Here is a 22,217-nt window from a genome sequence, read left to right on the forward strand (position 1 = left end):
TATGCCAAGAGATAGGATCAGTGGACATTACAGAGGTTTTGCGCTGGTAAGGATGAGCTTCGAGGAGGAGCTAGCTAGAGTGGTTCAAATGCTCTATGGTGAAAGCTTTGGCGGAATTAAGATGCTGGTTCAAAGGGCGAGATTTTGCCTTGAACGTAGAGCGAAGAAGGGGAATCGTGCAGGTAACACAGCTATTATAAAATCAAAATCGGTGCATTCTCAAGATCTCTCCCTCCAGAAAGATGGCCCCTCCTTTAAGGAGGTGCTCATCAATCATTCTGAGTCTTCGAAGTCACAAGAACTCCAAAAAATCAATTTCGATATAGAAAAAGTTAGAAAAAAGCATAGCAGCAAAGCTGATTCCAGTGAGTTAAAGGAAGATGGCGTTTTGTACATCAATCAAGAATGCTTGGAACGATCAAGAAGAGAGCTTCGGAACACGATAGTGGCCACTACCAGAGAAGGGGCCTCCATATCTTAAGTTAGAAGGTGGATCGATGAATGCTGTGATATCCAACCAGAGAAATATATCATTGAACCCATTGGTTACAATGACCTATGGATTAAGGTCAGTCCAGATCTAAACCCGAAAATCATTCTAATGGCAGGAGTGTTGCACTCGGAGGGACCGGTTATCAGAGTTCAGAGATGGGAAGAGTTTTCTGTGTTCGGTTTCGAAGAGATTTGGGTCCTTATTTGGGGGATTCCTCTGGAGTTGTGGTATGAGGAATTCTTCATAGAAGTAGCATCAGTTTTAGGATCATTCATAGAACTGGACTCCAGGACAAAGATTGGAGAAGAAATGGCCGTCATCAAAGTCCGGGTAAGAAGAAGAAAAGGTGACGCTCTGCCTCGACACAGTTAGGTGTCAGTGGATAACAAGAAGATCGATCTGCCAGTTCAGATGGAAGCGAAAAACGATCCTATTCCCAGATGGGGAGACCTCTAGAGAACAAAGGAATCCTCCCCCGTTCCTCTCTAGCCTGTGACAGAGATGGTGGAGCATGAAGGAGCACGTGCTTCGTGCTCCCGTGGAGCACTGAACCATACCCCCTGCTTTCCAGCTGCTTCTATTGATGGTGGCGTTAGAATGCAGTCCCATTGCTAGACGCGTGTCGCCAAATCCGATGATACCGTCTCTCCCCTTATGAATCCCGATCGCAACTTTATCGAGATGTCCATGTGGATGGACGAATCAAGGCCACGTCACCCATGCTTATCATCGCACTCGAGTGACTTGCCAAACCCCCTTTTTATTCGACTGATCCTCACACATGGCAGCTTCGGATATCACATTGATGGCTCGGTGGAGCCTAATAAGGAAAATATTAGTTCTGATCCTCAGTCGGAGAATGGTTTGGATGGTTCGGACCCTGCAAATATTTCAATACTCGAGCCTACCAACGAGTGTAGATTGATCCTTGGCACCCGATATCCTGCTTCATCCAAGAGAGCCCCCCTCTGTGATGCTTTGGAAGCTTCCTATTTCTCTTCAACAGAATCAGATGGGGGAATTGTCTTCGAGGGAGAAAGCATGCTTGTCGAATCAAGATCGTCTGATTGACTCCTGTATCCTTCCTTACGCAAGCGACGATATTATGGAGACCGATAATCATTCATGGACGTCGGACAATCCAGACTCCTGTTTCTCCCATATCCCCCCCTTTCCTGTCCTCTTGCGATTGGCCAGATTAAGCTCTGATTACTCTTTTTCACGATGGATCTGGAGAAGGAATTATAGAAGCAGAACCATTGCAGGTACGGGCTAGAATATTACCGGATCAGGAGGATGTCTATGACAAACAATCGGAAGAGGATCAGATCAGGGCAAAGCTAATAGACACTATTTAGAAAAAGAAATGGATTAGAGATGCAATTGGGCATGTTGGAAGATCCTTAGGGCTGTCTTTTAGGGATTGTCCTGAGGATTTTGTAGCTCTATTCCAATGCGTGGAGACTTGCGGTAGACCCCTTCTAGCCTTGAAATCCCCCAGAAATTGTCTCTCCAAGTCAAGCATCAACAAAGAGCTTCAATGCAACGATCTGAGTCCTGTGAGGTCCAAAGGTGTTGGTACCAGGGTATCCCAAATCGGTTACGATACGGCCGTATCGGCTGTTACGTAACAGTAACGGCGGTTACTGTTACGCGATACGAGGTCGAAACGGGCACCTCCCCGATTTTGTGACCATAACGGCCGTTACGGGCCATAACGGCCGTTACGTCCCATAACGGCTGTTATGGCTAAAGAAAGTAGGAAAAAAAAAAACGTTCCTTTTTTCTTTCTTTTCTTCTTCTTCTTCTTCTCCTTCTTCTTCTTCTTCTTCCTCTTCCTCTGGACTACTGCGGCTGCGGCCGCGCCTTCTTCTTCTTCTTCCCTCTCTCCCTCTCTCTCCCTCTCCCTCTTCTTTCCCTCTTTTTCTTTTCGGTTTCCCTCTTCTTTCCCTCTTTTTTCTTTTCATATCGAAGAAGTGGATTTGCTGGTGTAGCACACACCAGCTGTATAGCTGCTGCAGGTACGTGTCAAGCTAAGACGAGCACTGACACTTCTCGAGCTTTGAGTTGTACGAACGGTTCAAAGGAGATCAAAGTTACATGGGCTCCACAGTGATGTATTTATTATATCGACACCGTTCATCTATTTTTAGAGATCATTTCAGATCATTACCCAAAAAATGAATCATATCCAAAGATCGTCTGGACCACACCAAAAATAACAGCGGATATAATGATTTTCACCGTTAGACAATTCGTAGGGCCCACCGTAATGTTTATTTTCCATCCAATCTGTTCGTAAGGTCAAAAGGACCTGAATGAAGAGGAAAAACAAATTTCATATTGATCCAAAACTTCTGTGATCCCAAAAAGGGTTTCAACGGTAGACGTTCAATCCCCCATTGCTTTTTGTAGTGTGGTCCACTTGATAATTAGATCTGTATTATTTTTCGTGTCAAGCCTTAAGACGAGCTCGTCAGATGAATGGACGGTTTAGATATAACACATACCTCATGATCAGACCCACATGAATTACTGGCGTTAAATGAATGGACTGGGTACGCACAACGCTTTTATCGCACAAGTTCATAAATGGTACACGTGCCATGTGGGCCCCACCATGATATATGTATTTTATCCATGCCGTCCATCCATTTTGCCACATCATTTTAGGTCATGATCTAAAAAAATTAGTAAGATCCAAATCTCAGGTGGGCCACAACATAGGAAACAGTGGTTATAGAATGCTCACCATTAAAAATTTTTGAGAGTCCACTGTAATGTTTATTTTCCATCTAACCTGTTAATAGGGTCACACTGACGTGGATGAAGGGAAAACACACATGTCAGCTTGATCTAAAACTTTTATAGCCCCCAATAAATTTTTAATGGTGGACGTTTAATTATTGTCGTTTCTTATGGTGCGGTCCACCTGATCTTTGGATTTGCCTCATTTTTGGGCTCATGTCCTAAAATTATTTGGCAAAATGGATGGACAGTGTGGATATAACACATTCATCACGGGTGGGGCCCAAAAAACTTTGACACTCGTGTGCTACACTTCATAATCCGAGTCCCACCTAATTCGGGCCCTTAAAAAATTATACACAAGACATGTATTAACTAAATTTTACCAATTAAATTATGGACTGTAATTGCTAACTCACAATGCCAAAATCAATTTGTTTGAATAGTTTTAATTGTTAATTTGTGGACACTTATTTTTTAAAATAGGGCCTTTTGATTTTTTTCATGATTCACTATCCAATAAATGTCCACCAATTCATAAGTGGGATAATGCCAATAAATTGCATGAATTTGAGGCTGATTTGGGGCATGGATTGGTCCTCCAAGTCAGCCCCAAATTGGCAGCGCCATCTACCTGAATTTAATTTCATTTTTTTAAAGAACTATTGGGAGAAATGATATCAAATTGTTAAGTATATCAATTAGATATTTAGAAGATTAAATATATGAATTTTGTAGTCAAATTCAGGTTATCTGATTCATAAATTTATCAAACAGTCCGCTACAACTTCTCACCAAAGAGTGGACCGTTACACCACCATAAACTTGTTCCAATTTATAAATAAATGCATATTTGGAATGCTTAGAATATTCCGGATTTAATCCATATTTTTTCATTTTTTTTGGGAAAATAAAATAAAATTGCACCGTTACGGGCTGTTACACCCCCGTATCGCCGTTACACCCTCGTATCCGTATCGGTATCGGAGGGCACCATTACACCAACCGATACCGATACGGGATACCTTGGTTGGTACTGACTCAGGTCTTCAGGGTATTCGGGGCAGTTCGGTTCTCCAATGAAGATAGTTCCCTGGAATGTTAGGGGTGTGGGATCTAAGCAGAAAAGGCGGCTTATTAAAGTCTCCTGCAGGAGGTGCAATCCTGATGTGATTTGCTTACATGAGACTAGGGTGCATCAGTTTAATGATGCTCTTCTGGGTACTCTTTGGAAGGTTAAGAATGCTAAATGGGTGGTTTTGGATGCTATTGGTAGTGTTAGTGGCATTCTAGTAGCCTGGAATTCGTCTCGGTGGTCCCTCTTGAACAGTTGGGTTGGGCTGTTCTCCGTGACGATTATTCTTCAAGACAATTCATTCGATTTCTGTTGTCTCATATCCTCAGTTTACGGTCCCAATCTTGAAGTTAGCAGAAACGACTTTTGGGAGGAACTGAGTGCTAATAGAGAGTGCTTCTCTGGCCCTGCATGTATAGTTGGAGACTTCAACCTCATCAGATTTGCTAAAGAAAAATCCCACGGTAACAAGTTTACGCCAGCGATGAGTGTTTTCGGCTTGGATCGATGATCAGGATTTAGTGGACCTCCCACTTCTTAGGTCCAGATTCACATGGACCAACGGGCGTGCAATCCCTACTCTTTCTAGGTTGGGCAGGTTTCTGTTGTCCCCCGAATGGTTGGATTCCTTCCCCTCTGTCTCCCAGTCAGTTCTCCCTAGAACTACATCAGATCAGTGGCCGGTCCTTCTCTCAGCTGAGGAGCAGAATTGGGGTCTGAAACCATTTAGGTTTGATTCCTCCTGGTTAAGAATAGAAGGATTTCGTCAGTCGTTAGCGAAATGGTGGGGTGGTCTCCAAGTGGAAGGTTTTGCTGGTTACAGGTTATGTTTGAAACTCAGATTGTTGAAGACAAAAATTAAACAGTGGAAACTTCAGGACCTGTGCAAAAGGGAAGCGGCAATGGATACGATCTTGTCTGAGCTTCATAAGATCGATATTGGCATAGAAGATGGGCTGTTGTCTCTTGACATTCTATCCAGAAGAATTTAGCTCATCCAATTTCTTTCAGTAAGGGCCTTTGAAAATGAGATCTCTTGGAAACAAAAATCCTGTGCTAATTGGATTAAAGAGGGGGACAAAAATACAAAAATTTTTCACAGTATTGCCAGTATGCGTGCCACAATTAACAAAATCAACAGTATAGTAGTGAATGAGAACCATATTGAAGATAAAGACAAAATAGTAGAAGAGGCAATTGCTCATTTCAGCACCCTTCTCTAGGGAGAAGATTGGGACATGCCTCGTTTGGACCAGCTTCAGCTAGACTCAATTTCGGGAGATGAGGCCACAGCCATTGAATCTCCATTTAGCAAGGAAGAAGTGAAGATGGCGATCGATTCTTTAACTTCACTTCTTCAGGGGGAGACAAAGCTCCAGGGCCGGATGGTTTCCCCATTCTGTTTTTTCAATCCCTTTGGGATGTGATTCAAGATGATGTGGCGAGTTTCTTCGATGAATTTCATGACAAAGGTAGGCTATCTAAAGGGCTGGGGGCCTCTTTTATCGCCTTAATTCCTAAATGTTTGGGTGCGGTGGCCTTCAAAGATTTTAGACCGATTAGCTTACTTGGGGGACCCTACAAAATCTTGGCTAAAGTATTGGCCTCTCGATTGATAAAGGTTATAGGGAAGATAATCTCAGGCAATCAATGTGCGTTTATCTTGGGCAGGTAGATTATAGATTGTGCTCTTGTAGCTAACAAATGTTTGGACTCCAGTTTTAGATCCGGATTGAAGAATATCGTTTGTAAGTTGGATATTGAAAAAGCCTATGATCATGTTGATTGGGGCTTCCTGCAATACATGTTGAAGTGGATGGGCTTTGGTGATAAATGGCATGGGTGGATAGGTGAATGCATTAGATTGGCCTATTTTTTTATTCTTCTCAATGGATCCCCGAAAGGCTTCTTCAAAAGTTCGCGAGGTTTGTGTCAAAGTGATCCATTATCCCCGTTTCTCTTTCTCATTGTTGGGGAGGCCTTATCTAGGATGTTACATAAAGGGCAAGAAGCTGGCATCTTATGTGGTATCAAAGTCAAAGGTTTGCCTAATCCAATCTCGCATATTCAGTTTGCGGATGATACTTTGATTTTTAGTGATGTGACTCCACAAAAGGTGGATAATTTGCATGTTACGATGCGGTGTTTTGAGGCAGTTTCGGGATCGGGAGTGAATATGGCAAAGTCTAAGATGTTTGGGGTGAATATGGAGGAACAGGAAATTAATAAATGGGTAGATTTCTTCGAATGTTCAGCGGTGTCTCTTCTATCTTCCTTTGTTGGTCTCCCCTTGTGTATTGGATCGCCTCCTAGGGCCGCTTGGGATAAGGTTATTAACAGGTTTGAGAAATATTTAGCTAAATGGAAGTGTCGGTTCTTATCATTGGGAGGGCGTCTCACTCTCCTCAAGGCGGTTCTCTCAAATTTACCGGTTAATTTCATGTCTTTATACAGATGTCCAGCTTCACTCTTGTCTTCTCTAGAAAAATTGAGATGTGATTTCCTATGGCATGGTAAGGTGGAGAAAAAGAAATTTCACCTTGTTGATTAGAAAGTAGTATGCAAAGATTTCCAACAAGGCGGAGAAGGGGTTAAAGATCTCAAGACTGAATCAGGCGCTCCTAGGTAAGTGGATTTGGAGATTAGGCATAGAAGACGGGAGCCTATGGAACAAGATTATCAAAAGCAAATATGGCAGATCAGTGGGTGGTTGGTGGACCAAAGATTCGTCTCGTTATAAGGCTTCGGCCCTTTGGAAGGGTATCCTTCAAATGAAAAAGGAGGTCCTTAAAGGTATTGCTTTTGAGTTAGGAAAGGGTGACGATATTCGTTTTTGGGAAGATAAATGGGTGGGTGATTCTCTTTTGAAAAATGAGTTTCCGAACATTTTCCTTCTTGCCCCAAAGCAAGCTGTTTCTGTTGCCGACTGCTACTCTATTTCAACAGGGAAAACAGTTTGGAATCTGGAATGTAGAAGGAATCTCCAAGATTGGGAGATCAAGGAGTATGCGGATATTCTAGAATGCATCTATAGATCTGCACCAAACCAATTATCCGAAGACAGATTGATATGGTTGTTAGATAAATCCAGCAAGTTTTCGGTTAAATCGCTTGCTCCTTCATTTCCTCTTCAACTTCTGCCTCATTCGCCGATTTTGTCTGGTTAATGGGTCGGAAAAGAATTCTCACCAGTGATAATCTCCAATGAAGAGCGATGGCTCTTCTCAATATTTGTTTAATGTGCATGAAGAGCGAATAATCGGTTGATCATCTGCTCCTTCATTGTCCTTTCATAGCCTCAATCTGGTCTGAATTCTGTATGCGCTTCAGCATCTGTCGATGTACTCCTCAATCGACGGATCAACATTTCAAGGCTTGGCACAGGGTCAATATAGGCAAGCATAGATCTCGGATATGGAGAATGGCTATCCTAGCTGTTTGGTGGTTTGTTTGGGAAGAAAGAAACGGGAGATGTTTCAGGGATACTTCAAAATCTGTTCAGGCTGTTACTTCTAAGGCTAAGCGTCTAATCTTAGAATGGGCTGGTCAAGTTGATTCTCTGAAGAGCTATGACGTTCTGTTTCTTGGATTTTAGTTGAGTCTGCTTCCTCAGCAGACTCTCTCTCCTCTTTCTGTTTCTCCTTTTTCTGTTTTTCCTCTTTTCTGTTATTCCTTTCCTGTACTCCCTTTTCATTTTTAATGCAAGCTTCGTGATCTTTCAAAAAAAAAAAAAAAAAAAAAAAAAACAATATTGGTGATTCATTGGCAATACAAGTGACACTTGGAGTTTACATAGTTGAAAATACTGGCGATACATTAGCGATACCGATACATTGCTGATACCTGGAATTTCTGATACTACCAGTATTATTGGTATCTCCAAGCTGGAGATAAAGATAATATCAATGAATAGGCTGAGTTGCTCGACTTGACAAACTTTTAAGTCAAGTCGAGTTTTCAAGATCTATAACTATGATCACAAGTGGCTAGATGTTGATCCATGCAGCAAAGGCCTGGGCCTCCAAAGTCAGATTGATCAAGAAACCTTGAATACTCTTTGATGTGCACCGTGAGTGGTGCTTGGAGACGCTCCCTAGTCCCTACCACATTGGCCCCATGGTTTCCCATAGAACCTCTATCAGAATTCAGTTCAACCCACAACCGGTGGAGCCTTCCACCTTCCACAAACCTGAGAATCCTTGTAGCTTACATGATCATTTCATCCCAATTATTTACTAACATTCTTTTCAGAAGCTGGACCTTAATTGCAGGATCCTCCTAACTAGGTGATGCTCCCGCTTCGGACTCTTGCCCTTGCTCCTACTTCAGACTCTTGCCCTCGCTTCCGCTTCCTACCTATTTGTACTTGTTTAAGAGGCATCCCTGCTCCTGCTCCGAATTTGTTGCAGCTTCACTTCATGCTTATTGCAACTATAAGCCAGACAACATTCTCTCTAGGTATGATGTTTTCCCAAATTCGACCAAAGACATACCTGACAATATTGCTTTTGCTGCCAAAATTCCTTCAAATATGGTAGTTGGTCTTACTTTATGTTAGGTATGAAGCTACTTTCACTAGCTCGACTTTACAAAGGCTGATGATAGGGTGGAATGGCCATACTCAAGTGGGTTCTGAAGAGGACTAGCTCCATTTTTAAATGGTTTGATGCATGAGAGGATTCATAAGTGCATTCCAAATACTCGCATTTTTAAGTGACAATCATCGAGTTTGTTGCCAATGGCCTAAAGACTTCCAAAGAAGTGCCTCTTTTTTCTGATCATTGGTAATTCTAGTAGAAAGGAGAAAAAGAAAAAAGAAATACTAAACTTTTCCTCACATACAAATGTTGTTTGACCTTTTGCTTGCCTCAAGTAGCAATCATGGTTCTGAATATCAATATTGACCCGGAACCTATATGATAGGGCATCGCATATCGGTATCTTCCCCATATCGGACATTTTTTTTTTTTGAGTAAAAAACTCATGGAAAATATTAGAAAAAGGTGTGTGTGTGTGTGTGTGTGTGTGTGTGCGCGCACGCGCCCGTATATCCTTGACCATGTATTCAATGGTGTATTGGACCATTCTTTGTTATGAATACTGTCTATTGGGTTGATTTGTTGTAAGTCGCAATGTTGAATCTTTTGGCCATAAGCTTTACATATATATATATATATGTATGTATGTATGTATGTATGTATGTATGTATATCCTTGACCATGTATTCAATGGTGGATTGGGACCATTCTTTGTTATGAATGCTGTCTATCGGGTTGATTTGTTTTAAGTCGTGATGTTGAATCTTTTGGCCATAAACTTTTTATGATATGATATATTACCATGCGATTATTTGTCAATTATTCAACTATCATCTTCATCAATTAATGATGTATAAAGTAAAATATAGACAAAATAATATTCACAATTCAGCAATTAAAAAAGCACAAAAGTATCAAAACCTTAATCAATGGAAACATAAAAAAAAATTCTAAAAATAGCTAAACATGGAAAAATATGCACAATTAGTATCCAACAATAGATGGTAGATCCATGTTCAGAAAAAAAATGTGTACCAAATCTATCATTCCCCGAAACTAATTTTGGAAAAATTAAAATTTTTAGAAAATTGCTTAAAATTGACAGAAAATGGTCCAAAAATACACAACTAAAATCCATCATTTCTGGTATATCTATGTTAGAAAAGCATAGATGTACCTAGACCTGTCATTTTCCTAAACTAATTTTGGAAGAAAAACATTCAGGAAAGTTCCCAAAATTGCAGAAAATGACCTGAAAATAGGCACATAATTGAAATCTATAACATAGATGGTAGATATATGTTTAGAGAACATAAACCTACCTAGATGTATCATTCCCTTAAACTAATTTGGAATTTTTTTTTTTTAAATTTTCAGCATGTCCCAAAAATAGCTGAAACTGGCGCAAATACACTTGTAATTAAAATCCAACAACAGATGATATTTGTGTTCCGAAGATATAGATTTTCCTATATCTATCATTCCCCAATACTTAATAGAAAAAAAAAAGCAGAAAATGCCCAAAAATGGCCCAAACAAACACACACAAAAACTTGTTGTAAACAGTCGATTTAAACAATGCATCTATGGATCTACAATAGTAGCACTCATGCATCATTGCAAAAATGTTTTGAAAAGAAATAAAACAGAAGTAAGAAAGTTGTTGAAATTTTTTATAAACAAAAAAGAGAAAAAAAAAAGAAAGAAAGAAAAGAAAACTAATGAAAATAAAAGTGAATTAAAAAATAATTGATGTATTCCCAAATCTATGATAAATCATGACTTGGTCGATCTGGAGTTATCATGTTGATTCAACACCATTCTGGCAAGATTAAACAAAATAACTAGATTTTTTTTTTTTTTTTTCCGATTTCCCCAAATCTATCATTAGACATTTGATTCTTCGATTTAAGCCCAAATCCCATGTTTTGATCTTTGAAGAAAGCATAATGTGGTCGGAAATTGGTTTAAAAGAAACCCCAACCATGGAAAAATGTATAGGAGAAGGAAAAGAGGGGAAACAAGTGAAAACAAACTTTCCCAACTTACTTTATACATGCATCAGTTGCAATCGATACTGTGTGTAAATATCGGTGCTAATTCAACAAAATTTTCAAGATTGCCTGATATGGATCCATACCATGTATTGTATGTCGTATTGGATGATATAGCTGAATTGGGCGATACGATACTGATATTGCAAACCATGGTGGCAAGTGGCAACCCTTAGAAACTCCTTGAGGGAAGCAAGAGATTAACTATGCTTTGAATTCGTCTTTCTTCACTTGTTGTAAGTCGCAATGTTGAATCTTTTGGCCATAAACTTTTTATGATATGATATATTACTATGCAATTATTTATCAATTATTCAACTAACATCTTCATCAATTAACGATGCATTAAATAAAATATAGACTAAATAATATTCACAATTCAACAATTAACAAAGCCCAAAAGTATCAAAATCATAATCAATGCAAACATTAAAAAAATTCTAAAAAATAGCTAAAAATGGAAAAAATATGCACAATTAGTATCCAACAATAGATGGTAGATCCATGTTCAGGAAAAAATCTGTGTACCTAATCTATCATTCCCCGAAACTAATTTTGGAAAAATTAACTTTTTTTAAAAATGGCTTAAAATTGACAGAAAATGGTCCAAAAATACACAACTAAAATCCTTCTCTTTTGGTATATCTATGTTAAAAAAGCATAGATGTACCTAGACCCAATGGTTTAAATATCAACAATATCGACCGATATAACCCACGATATATCTTGTATCCACCTGTGTGATATGAAATGCACAAGTAGTGCCAATATATCCCATATGTTCGATCCGGTGAGCATTTTCAATTTCTGATATATATATAAATATATATATATATATTGTTGAAATATATATATATATATATATATATATATATATATATATATATTATTGAAATTATGTTAAATTAGTGCCAAATGGTTATAAATCCATTGATTATTCATGTTTTGCATGAAAAATCATGGAGTTGGAGCTTTGATTTAGATATCCATTGGTTCTTCATTTTCTCCATGTTTTTATTTTATTTTATTTTTTCTTTCAAAATTTCCCTTCAACCAGCTGTCAATTGAGACTAATTTTGAAGTATTTAGGAATATTTGATGAAATAATCATCGCAAACACTATAATTTTGAAATTTGAGTGTAGGTGGTCCGATTTCGGAAAAATTCAAAATTTTTCCCAATTTCTCCCAAATTACTCGCAATATTACACTCTAAACATGAAATCAAGCATGCATGAGGGGTTTTTTTTTTTGAAAGATAAAGCATGCATGAGGGTTGATCTATTGATTTGTTAAATCCTTGTCAATTTTTTTAAAATAAAAATAATTTTTAAATAAAAATTAAAAATTTCCCTTCAACCAGTTGCCAATTGAGACAAATTTTGAAGTATTTACGAGTGTTTGATGAAATGATCATCATGTTCACTCTAAATGTTATGCATTCAATTTGAATATAGTTGCATTAGTTCAATTAGACAATGCATAGCTTAGGACCCTATATGAGGGAAACCTATTATGTTCACTTCTTTTTTGAGTGTTATTATTTAAAAGTGTGTATTAAGGTCTTTTTTAACAATCCCTGAAATTTCATTAAAAAAATTCAACCATTTTCCGAATGTTTCTCAAAAAGTGCGATAAATTACTTGATACAAACGATATATCCCGTGTGATAACTGATTCATATTTGTATCCCAATGATGTGGTATGTAACATGATACCAATATTTCGAACACTGCCTAGACTCCTAAACTAATTTTGGAAAAAAAAATTTCATGAAATTGCCCAAAATCGCAAAAAGTGGCCTAAAAATAGGCACATATTTGAAATCTAGAACATAGATGGTAGATATGTGTTCAAAGAGCATAAACCTACCTAGATGTATAATTCCCTTAAACTAATTTGGAAAAACAATTAAAAATTTTCAGCATGTCCCAAAAATAGCTGAAATTGGCCAAAATACACTTATAATTAAAATCCAACAACGGATGATATTTGTGCTCAAAAGATATAGATTTACCCATGTCTATTATTCCCCAATACTTAATTCAATTTCTTTTTTTTTTTTTCCAGAAAATGCCCAAAATTGGCCCAAACAAACACACACAAAAATTGTTGTAAACAATTGATTTAAAACAACGCATCTATAGACCTATAATAGTAACACTCATGCATCATTGCAAAAATGGTTTGAAAAGAAATAAAATAAAAGTAATAAAGTTGTTGAAATTTTCTAAAAAGAAAAAAGAAAAGAAAGAAAACCAACAAAAATACCTTTTTTTTTTTTTTTTGATTTCCCCAAATCTATCATTAGACATTTGATTCTTTGATTCAAGCCCAAATCCCATGTTTTGATCTTTGAAGAAGGCATAAATGTGGTCAGAAATTGGTTTAGAAGAATCCCCAACCATGGAAAATTGTAAAGGAGAAGGAAAAGAGGGGAAACAAGTGAAAACAAACTTTCCCAACTTACCTATATACATGCATCAGTCGCAGCCGATATCATGTGTAAATATCGGTGCTGATGTGGGCTGATACAACAATTTATTTTATTTTATTTTTTAAAGATGGTCTGATACGGATCCATACTGCGTATTGGGTGATACGATTCTGCCATGGTGGCAAGTGGCAACCATTAGAAACTCCCACAGGGAAGCAAGAGATTACCTACACTTTGAATTTGTCTTTCTTCACATTCTTAAGCTAAATCATGCATTTTCTCTTGCCGCTCTCTCTCATGCTACACTACTTGGAGAAGTTGACTCCATGGTTGCTAAGACTAAAGGGATCGAGATGCATCAATTTTCTAGCTCATAGATGGTAAACTTGGTGGATGACTGTTTGATGGTTACTTCTTCAATGATGTTATTTGTACCAATGAGGGGATTACATCCCTCTTAGAGGCTCATCAAGTCATTAGTAGAAGAGAACTGTCAGAGTAGCCACCAAACCATGATTAGAATGATGGGTACAAATTCCTAGCACAAAGCAATTTGAAATAGACACTTTATTTGGCTAAATTGTCAACAACAATAATTGCGTCAATATAAATAAACTTGAATGTTTAACCTTGAAGCTAGCTTCCATATCTCATCAAGAGTAAAGGCAAGTCTCCAAGGTTCCTTGTAATCTTGGCCAAAGAGATCATATTCTTGGAATTCCCTCCAACCACTAAGCACATGTAGAAAGTAACAAGGATAAGTGTGTCACTTCTTTAAATGCCTTGGTTGCTGCTTTGGGAGGATGAACCATCAAAGTTGAGCTTCCAAACACTGGCTAGATGACTCCAAAAGTAGTTTTCACTTGTATGACATTTGCCACTTATCCACCACCCCCTCTTGATGCTTTGATAGACCCGACCGGAATAACAGTGAATTCCTTTGAGGGTAGAGCCCAAGATAATAATGATCCTCAAATTTGGTCAAAATTCCTTTCTAAGGCAGTCACCACATCTTCAAAATTTTTGTTCTCTTTGTTTTCTTTCTTTCAAATGTTCCACGTAATGGAAAAGGAGAGCATTTACCCAAAAAATGTTTCCCCTCTATTTAGACGGTCCTCCACCCCACCTTTCAAAGACATCACTCATTGAACCTTGGAGAATCAAAAGGATACCAAAAAGTGTGAAAGAGGCACCGAAGCAGTCATGCCACAATGCAGTTCAGACAGAGGTGATTCGCTGAACTTAAGAGGATTTATGCATGAAGAAAACATTTGGAAGACGATGTTTTTGATGTTGAAGTTGGTAAATCGTAAGGATTTTATTAACCATTAGCCTTCAACAAAAGGCTTAAACTTCTGGTGGGACCTAGTAGACCTACCGGTCCAAATGTTAGATTAAGGACTGCCTCACCCAAAGCCAAAGCCAAAAGGATTTTGAGCTAAAGATGCCATCAAAGGACAATTTCCAAACCTTCCTATCTTTCAACCCAACTAACAATGAACATCTCCCCTAGTGATTTCAAAAGGTTTCTCTGCAAGATAATGCTCCGTTAAGGCCTTCCCCTTAGTAACTCATAGCTCCACTTGACATTCACATCTTCTACACCTAGCACCATAGAGAGACAGAAGAAAGGATAGCCAATGTAATGGGGACATCAGAGGACCTACTCGAGTGTACCAGATACGGAGACGACCACCCACATCAGTGCAACTTTCTTTGTGGATGGGAGACGAGTTCCAGATGGGGCCCACCAGGCCATTTTGAAGACCCCACATGCATTGGACGTGCATCAGGAAGACCCCACCTTGGGATGATGCATGTGGGCTGCTTAGGAGATCATTTTAATCATAAGATTTCCATTTCGTGTTGATTCGACTGTTGGATCTTGTCGATCAAGCCATCAGGCCACCAGATCTTCTAGCTCTGGGCCCATTGGACTCTGATCTTGCTTTCTTTATAATTTTTGTTATTTTTAGGAGTTATTTGATGGTTAAGATTGATAATATATGTTTTAGTTTTCTTATTTTGGATGATGGGCCACTTCACTTAAGTGAGTGGCATAGTTGTAATTATGCTGGATTTAATTCTGAATTTTTAATTATAAAAGCACAAAGGGGGTGGAGTTCCAACCCTAGTAGTGGTGTTATTGAGAAGAAAAAAAAGAAGAGTGGATTTCTCTTGTGTGAAGGAATTTTCCTGTATTTTCTAGGGTTTTTTTATTAAAAAAAACTCTCCTTTCCAATTAAATTGTGGAAGGGTGGAAGCTTGTTTGGTGGTTGATTCCAAGTACATCCTTCCTCTTCATCTTCTTCAAAAGGTATTCTTCGTCTTACATCCTCTCTCTCATCTTTGAAAGGTATTTTCTTCTTTTCTTGTCTTCCTCTTTTCCCTTCCATTACAACCTTCTAAACCCTAGATTTTCAATTTCTTATTTTCTCCAATTTCTAAAAACCCTAATTCCAAAATCCCTGATTCCCATGAACCCTAATTTTCCAAATTTCAGATTTTTCCCTTCCTAACCATAATCATAAAACATACGAATCTGTCCATTGAGTGTGGAACGTGCCTATGTTAAATTGGAAGTTCTATCCTTCTATCAGTCCCAGTTTTGATTGATTTATGTGATTTCTTAGCACACGGACATGTGATTTAGGTTAAATCAGATTTTATTTCCTATTATTTACTCTTAATTACTTGATAGGTTAGCATTTTTTGTTAATTGAATTACTTTATAGACTCTTTCATAATCTCCACGTTGCTTGCTAGCATTAAATCATGTGTCCTGCATCACAATGCCCTTTGCCCGACCCAAATACTCTCCCAAATACTCATCCTCTCCCTCCCAAACCCCAAATCTTGGGATCGTTTGGATGCATGCATTAAGACAAAGGTGTCTATGTCAAGGGTTTAAGTTTGGAATATGGATGTCAAGTTGCATGTTTGGATGTGTGGTAGGTGTCTCCTTTCATGCTGAGATTTTGCATTTGCATCACACCTCCTGAGAGTCCTTTCTTTTGAAGAATGTACCACATGAGCATATATTACAGAGCTGAGCAATGTCACATGCACAAACATGGGACACACCAAGAGATCCGGGCCCTGCAATGAGTGGGTCCTCAAATGCGAATATGCTCTCCTAAAATTTGGGCCATGTATTGTTGGGTTGCATCTTCTAGAGTACAATCGCAGTAGGGATGTGGAGCAGATAATTTTCATGGAAGCCTTTGCCGATGGACAGCTGCATTGCAGCTTCTCCCTTGAAAAAACATTCAAACTTGTGGACATCCCCACACAAATGCAAGTTCTTGTCCAGGGACAATGATGCAGCCAAATGCAAAACTGCTCACTTTGATGTGGAGGTCCCTGTTATAAGTGAGCTTTCCATGCATTTAATCTAATCACCTCGAAATCTTCCCTTATTTTCTAGGGAGGTCCACCTTATTGATGTTCTTCACTGCTTGGCCCAGGGAATTTCTTCCTCACTTCAACCTAAAGGAGGGGCAAGTGTTTGATTGTTGACATTTTTTCAGTTGCACATGAATCCATAGAAAACTGCACTGCCAACCAAATGACAATTTTCACTAGGAAACCATTTCCTATGGCTCTAATGTTCGCTTTCCATGTCCATATTTTGTATTCAACAAAAACAAACATTACCTTCTCAAGACGGTTTCTTGTCCAGTGAGTTCCCAATTTTGGTTTAGTTTCTCTAATTGTTAGAATTAGAGTTAGAATAGGAAAAGTTTAAGACAAACACAATAAAAATATGTAAAGCCATGTCTGGGGATGCTATGAAATCAGTTTATTTCCACTTCAATAGATATTGTGATGGGCTTTCTTCTCGAGATGATGCTCGTTATTTCCCCTTTGATAGATCTTGTGATAGGTTTCATCTTGAGGCGATGCTCCACTAGTGGTGCGACTCCACTAGAAGAACTGCAACTTATGCGACTTCAGCCCTAAATATTCAATTCATCAAATTTTTTATTTCTTATTATTTTATTATTATTATTATTATTATTATTATTATTATTATTATTATTATTATTTGCTGTTCTGAGAGGTGCAGCCGCTGGTTCCTATCAGCTAATCGTTTTCTTTTGAATCGTTAAATGATTTCCTTCCTAATTCTCAGCCCCAATCTTGAATTATTTAGTTGCTGTAATGGAGATTGGTCATGTGTCATTCTTCATGTCTCTGCAAAGCATTGCATCACAAAGTTCTTTTATGTGAACATTTATGACCTTTCAAAGATTTTCATTTCATATTCACACATGCTATATCTAAATAAAATAAAATAAAAATTCCACGTATGGGAGTTGAAATTGCGTTAAGTTCAACTTTCAGCTTCCTCAACAATTTCATGGTTTCGTTCTAGTATCAGTTTGAAGTTCTTTTAGCACAGTTGCTTAAGATTGCTTATCTGTGTATTCGTTTCTCTTGCCAATTCTCTTTCATTGCTTCATGCCTCTAAAAAGGTCCCATAGCTTGTTTGAAGTCATGTGGGTGTATTTCTCATATCAAAATATGTAAGCCTGATCACCTCTGATAAAATTAAATAGGTGGCTAGAGCTGGAGCCCAACTGAACCTAATAGGCCAAGTCCATGCTGGAGCTGGATTAAAACTCATAGACTCGAGCCCGTTTCACATTAATAGAAAGGGATGAATAGATTTTTCAAATCACATGGGTTTCGCCTCACACAAATGCTACCCCACTCGAGCCCAATGTGAAAATGCCCCTGCATTAATCACCCTTGATGAAAAGTCTCGAACATGAGACCTCCTGCTCTGATACCAATTTGATGCAGGACAATTAACTACTTGCTTTAAAAGCTTGAATTGATAGAGCAGGGTGAATTAATCCCTTTATCTCATAGCCCACGCCCCACATCCATGGGTTAGGTCCTCGGCTGAATCCTCCTCGTGGGCCCCAAATCACATGGGTTCCGCCTCACACGGGCCGCTCACCCCGAGTGTGCCCCCGCTTCCCACAGGCCACCCCACTCGAGCCTGGTGTGAAAATTCCCTTTGCATTAGTCAAGCCCAACAACCTGATAGGCCGGCCGGCCCATTTATATCCCTATTTGATGTGCTGCATTATGTTCCAATTGGTTGCAGGTGAGTCCAACCAACATTAGCAGTCGGAATAGGCATTGGTCTAAACAACAAGTGTCCAACTTCATGCATGGACTATGGGCTATTTGCCTTGTACTATACCAGCCTCTCAAATCAAATCTAACAAGTCTGTTGTCTTTAATGACATTTCAACTAGACCTTTGGAAAAAAAAAAAACAATCGTGCAATATATCATTTTCTTTTCATTTCTGATGCAGGATAATTAACCACTTGCTCTAAAAGCTTGAACTGTTAAAGCATGGCAAATCAATCCCTTTATCTTATAGTCCAGGCGCCACATCTCATGGGTTAGGACCTTGGCCGAACCCCCCTCGTGAGCCCCAAATCACATGGGTACCGCCTCAAGTGTGCCCCTGCATCCCACAGGCAACCCCACTCGAGCCCGGTGTGAAAATGCCCTTGCATTAATCACCCTCAGTGAGGAGTCTCGAACACGAGACCTCCCGCTCTGATACCAACTTGACGCAAGACAATTAACCACTTGCTCTAAAAGCTCGAACTGTTAGAGCAGGGCGAATCAATCCCTTTATCTCATAGCCCAAGCCCCACATCTCATGGGTTAGGACCTCGACCGAACCCCCCTCCTAGGCTCCAAATCACATGGGTATTGCCTCACGCGAGCCACCCTCCTCACATGGGTGGGGGCCGCCTCTCACGAGCCACCTGCCTCACACGGGCCGCCCACCCCGAGTGTGCCCCTGCATCCCACTCGAGCTCGGTGTGAAAATGCCCCTGCATTAATTTCATTTCATTTTTTTTAAAAAAATATTATTATTATAAATATCTCGCATTTGTTTTCTAACAATTTCAGCTCAAGCATCGGTCATCTGTTTGGGATTTTATTACTTCACTTGGCAATGTACCAGGTTCTGTTCAGCAAGAAACTTGCCTTTAAACCACACAATCACCATGGTACCCCTTGCGTCATTCAACGAAATACAATTGCCAAAGTAATTGAACTAGTAAGGGTATGCCCACCTTTGGGCATGAACTGGTGAAATTAATATATCTTGCATGCAGTGCGCCAATTTTGTTATTGGGTGTGCGACACTCTAATTGTGTAAATAGCACAGAAAGTCCTTGTGGTCCATTCATTAGGTGGGTCCTGCCATTGATGGATCACCATTCATTATTGCATGAATTGGAAGATCCTAGTTGCCCAATTGTTGGACCTTTTCACTTTGTGTTGACCATTGCCAGTATGCTATACTTCCATCTTTGTAGGTCATCGATTGGATGGTTAAGATGATTTGATTAGGGTGATTTTTCTACCGTGGACAATTGACAGTAGGTCTTGATGAATGGTCTGGGCCATGGACGCATATGCTATTTTTGTCCAATTTGGGTACAACCCATCAGATAAGGAAATTGGTAGTCGTCACTGAGGTCAAATTTCCGCTTAGTTTTTGTTCTACACCAGAAATTATAGAAATGCCATGCCATCTAATCCCATCTGTGATTCCCAAGGTTTCTGAATTGCAGCTTTTATAATCGTTTTCGTGGCCCAGGATCTTGTTCTGCGATTTGGTATCCATAAGAAGCTGGACAAACATAGAGGCTGTGTGAACACAGTGAGCTTCAATGCAGACGGTGACATTCTCACGTCGGGCTCCGACGATAGAATGATAATGCTATGGAACTGGGAGGCAGGGCTTGTTAAATTGTCATTCTACTCTGGGCACACGAACAATGTTCTTCAAGCAAAGATGATGCCTTTCACAGATGATCAGAGGATCGTCACCTGTGCTGCAGATGGCCAGGTATTCTCCTATGTTTGATACAGATAATCTTACTCATTGTTCTTCGGCAACCTTCTTTTAGGTAGTTTTTTGATGCAGTGCCCAATACCAGTTGGTAGGACTACCAAGCCAAAAAGGTGAATAGTGTTTGGCCAAGCGGAAAATGAAACCTGCGTTAAATGGGATTCCATTTTCCCCAGCTTTTCTGCCCTACACTAGTTCCCAAGAACATCTCACTTGTGTTTCGATGCTAGTGGATTGTGTTGATGTCATTGTTGGGATCCAGGAACCTCCATCACACTATTATCTTCCTTATTCGATGCTATGGAGTATATGAATGGATAACAAACCTCTATATTATGATTTTCCATCAGGTGAGACTTGCTCAGCTACTAGAAGGCGGATCTGTTGACACGGTAAATCTGGGCAAGCATGAAGGTCGTGTTCATAAGTTGGCTATTGAGCCTGGAAGTCCTTACACATTTTATAGCTGTGGTGAAGATGGGCTGGTACAGCATGTGAGTTGTGAACATCTCTAAGTCTTTGGGCCTGTTTGGATGTATCCCAGAATGAGAATGAGAGGAATGCAGCTTGTACCATTCCCATTTATGCACTATCAGATCTTTTTGATGCATTCCGCAAAATGTGGATGGCGGTTTGTGCTGAATGCTCCCATCCATGTAATCATTTAGCACCTCATTCTCATTCGAGACAGTGGAGAAATGCTCCTGTCTGCATTTCATGGACATTCCAAAGAGGCCTTATCTTCCGGCGTTTTCCATACTTCATTTGCTACTAAAGTGCTATTCTAATGAAGTTCTTTTGGCAGTTTGATCTGCGAACACAAACAGCTACAGGGCTCTTCACTTGCCGTTCTTTTGTCGATAAATCACGTCTCATGCCAATCATCCTTCTAAATGCAATAGCAATAGACCCGAGGAACCCAAATCTCTTTGCAATTGCTGGATCAGATGAATACGCTCGTGTTTACGATATCCGCAAGTATAAGCGGGATGGATCGACCGATTACGGTCATCCTACAGACTGCTTCTGTCCCTCACATCTGATTGGCTATGCCTATGAACGAGCCGGAATCACAGGACTGGCCTTTTCAGATCAGAGCGAGCTGCTAGTTTCCTATAACAATGAGCAAATTTATCTTTTCTCAAAGGACTTAGGAATAGGACCTGATCCGGTTTTGGCATCTTGGTCATCCAAGGGATCCGATGCTGGAACAGGACCTGATCCAGTTTCATCATCTCCATCCAATATGGATGCTGATGCTAGACAAGGACCCCAAGTTTACAAGGGGCATCTGAACTTGGAGACTGTGAAGGGTGTGAGCTTCTTTGGTCCGAATTGTGAGTATGTGGTCAGTGGATCAGATTGTGGTCGGATCTTCATTTGGAGAAAGAGAGGTGGGGACCTCTTGCGCGTTATGGAAGCCGACAAGCATGTGGTGAACTGTATTGAACCTCACCCACATGTCCCCATGCTAGCGAGCAGCGGCATTGAGAATGACATCAAGATATGGACCCCGAAAGCAACAGAGCGGGCCTCACTGCCTGTAAACCTGGAAGAGGTATGAACTTACACAGTGATCTCTTCATCATTCTGATCTCACGCTTCACACTATCAGATGTACACAAGGAATTACTTGATACCTCTGTCTGAGCATGATGATTCATATCTGCACAGCCTCAGTGGTACAGATGCGCCTCAATCCAGACCGTCTGAATCATGGCCCCCACTGTAGATGGTTCAAATCCCAAATTGCATTTTATAGATAGAAAGGACGGTTAACATGAAAAATCATCAACAGCCGAAATTCAACAGACAAATGTCCGTTAACCAGAGTTGGGGATCATCTCCAATCTCATTTTGGGGCTATGCCCCATATGCAGTGGGGCCCACAATTCAAATATTTTGGATTTAGGTACGTTTGCGCCACATGGCATTTCTCATGCATATGGATCTTCGTACCCAATGCTGGGGCA

General features: G+C 39.7%; 1 protein-coding gene across 2 annotated transcripts in view; it reads left to right on the forward strand.

Annotated features, from left to right (window-relative positions):
- LOC131237204 (uncharacterized) overlaps positions 1-22,217 on the forward strand; it is a 44,227-nt gene that overhangs the window by 21,268 nt on the left and 742 nt on the right. For both annotated transcript variants that reach the window (XM_058234880.1, XM_058234879.1), the window contains exons 2-4: positions 19,990-20,241; positions 20,595-20,738; positions 21,050-21,802. In XM_058234880.1, the coding sequence (XP_058090863.1) occupies positions 19,990-20,241; positions 20,595-20,738; positions 21,050-21,802 (1,149 nt within the window). The remainder of the gene's footprint in view (positions 1-19,989; positions 20,242-20,594; positions 20,739-21,049; positions 21,803-22,217) is intronic.

The sequence above is a fragment of the Magnolia sinica genome, chromosome 2 (genome assembly GCF_029962835.1).
Source record: "Magnolia sinica isolate HGM2019 chromosome 2, MsV1, whole genome shotgun sequence".
Taxonomy (NCBI): domain Eukaryota; kingdom Viridiplantae; phylum Streptophyta; class Magnoliopsida; order Magnoliales; family Magnoliaceae; genus Magnolia; species Magnolia sinica.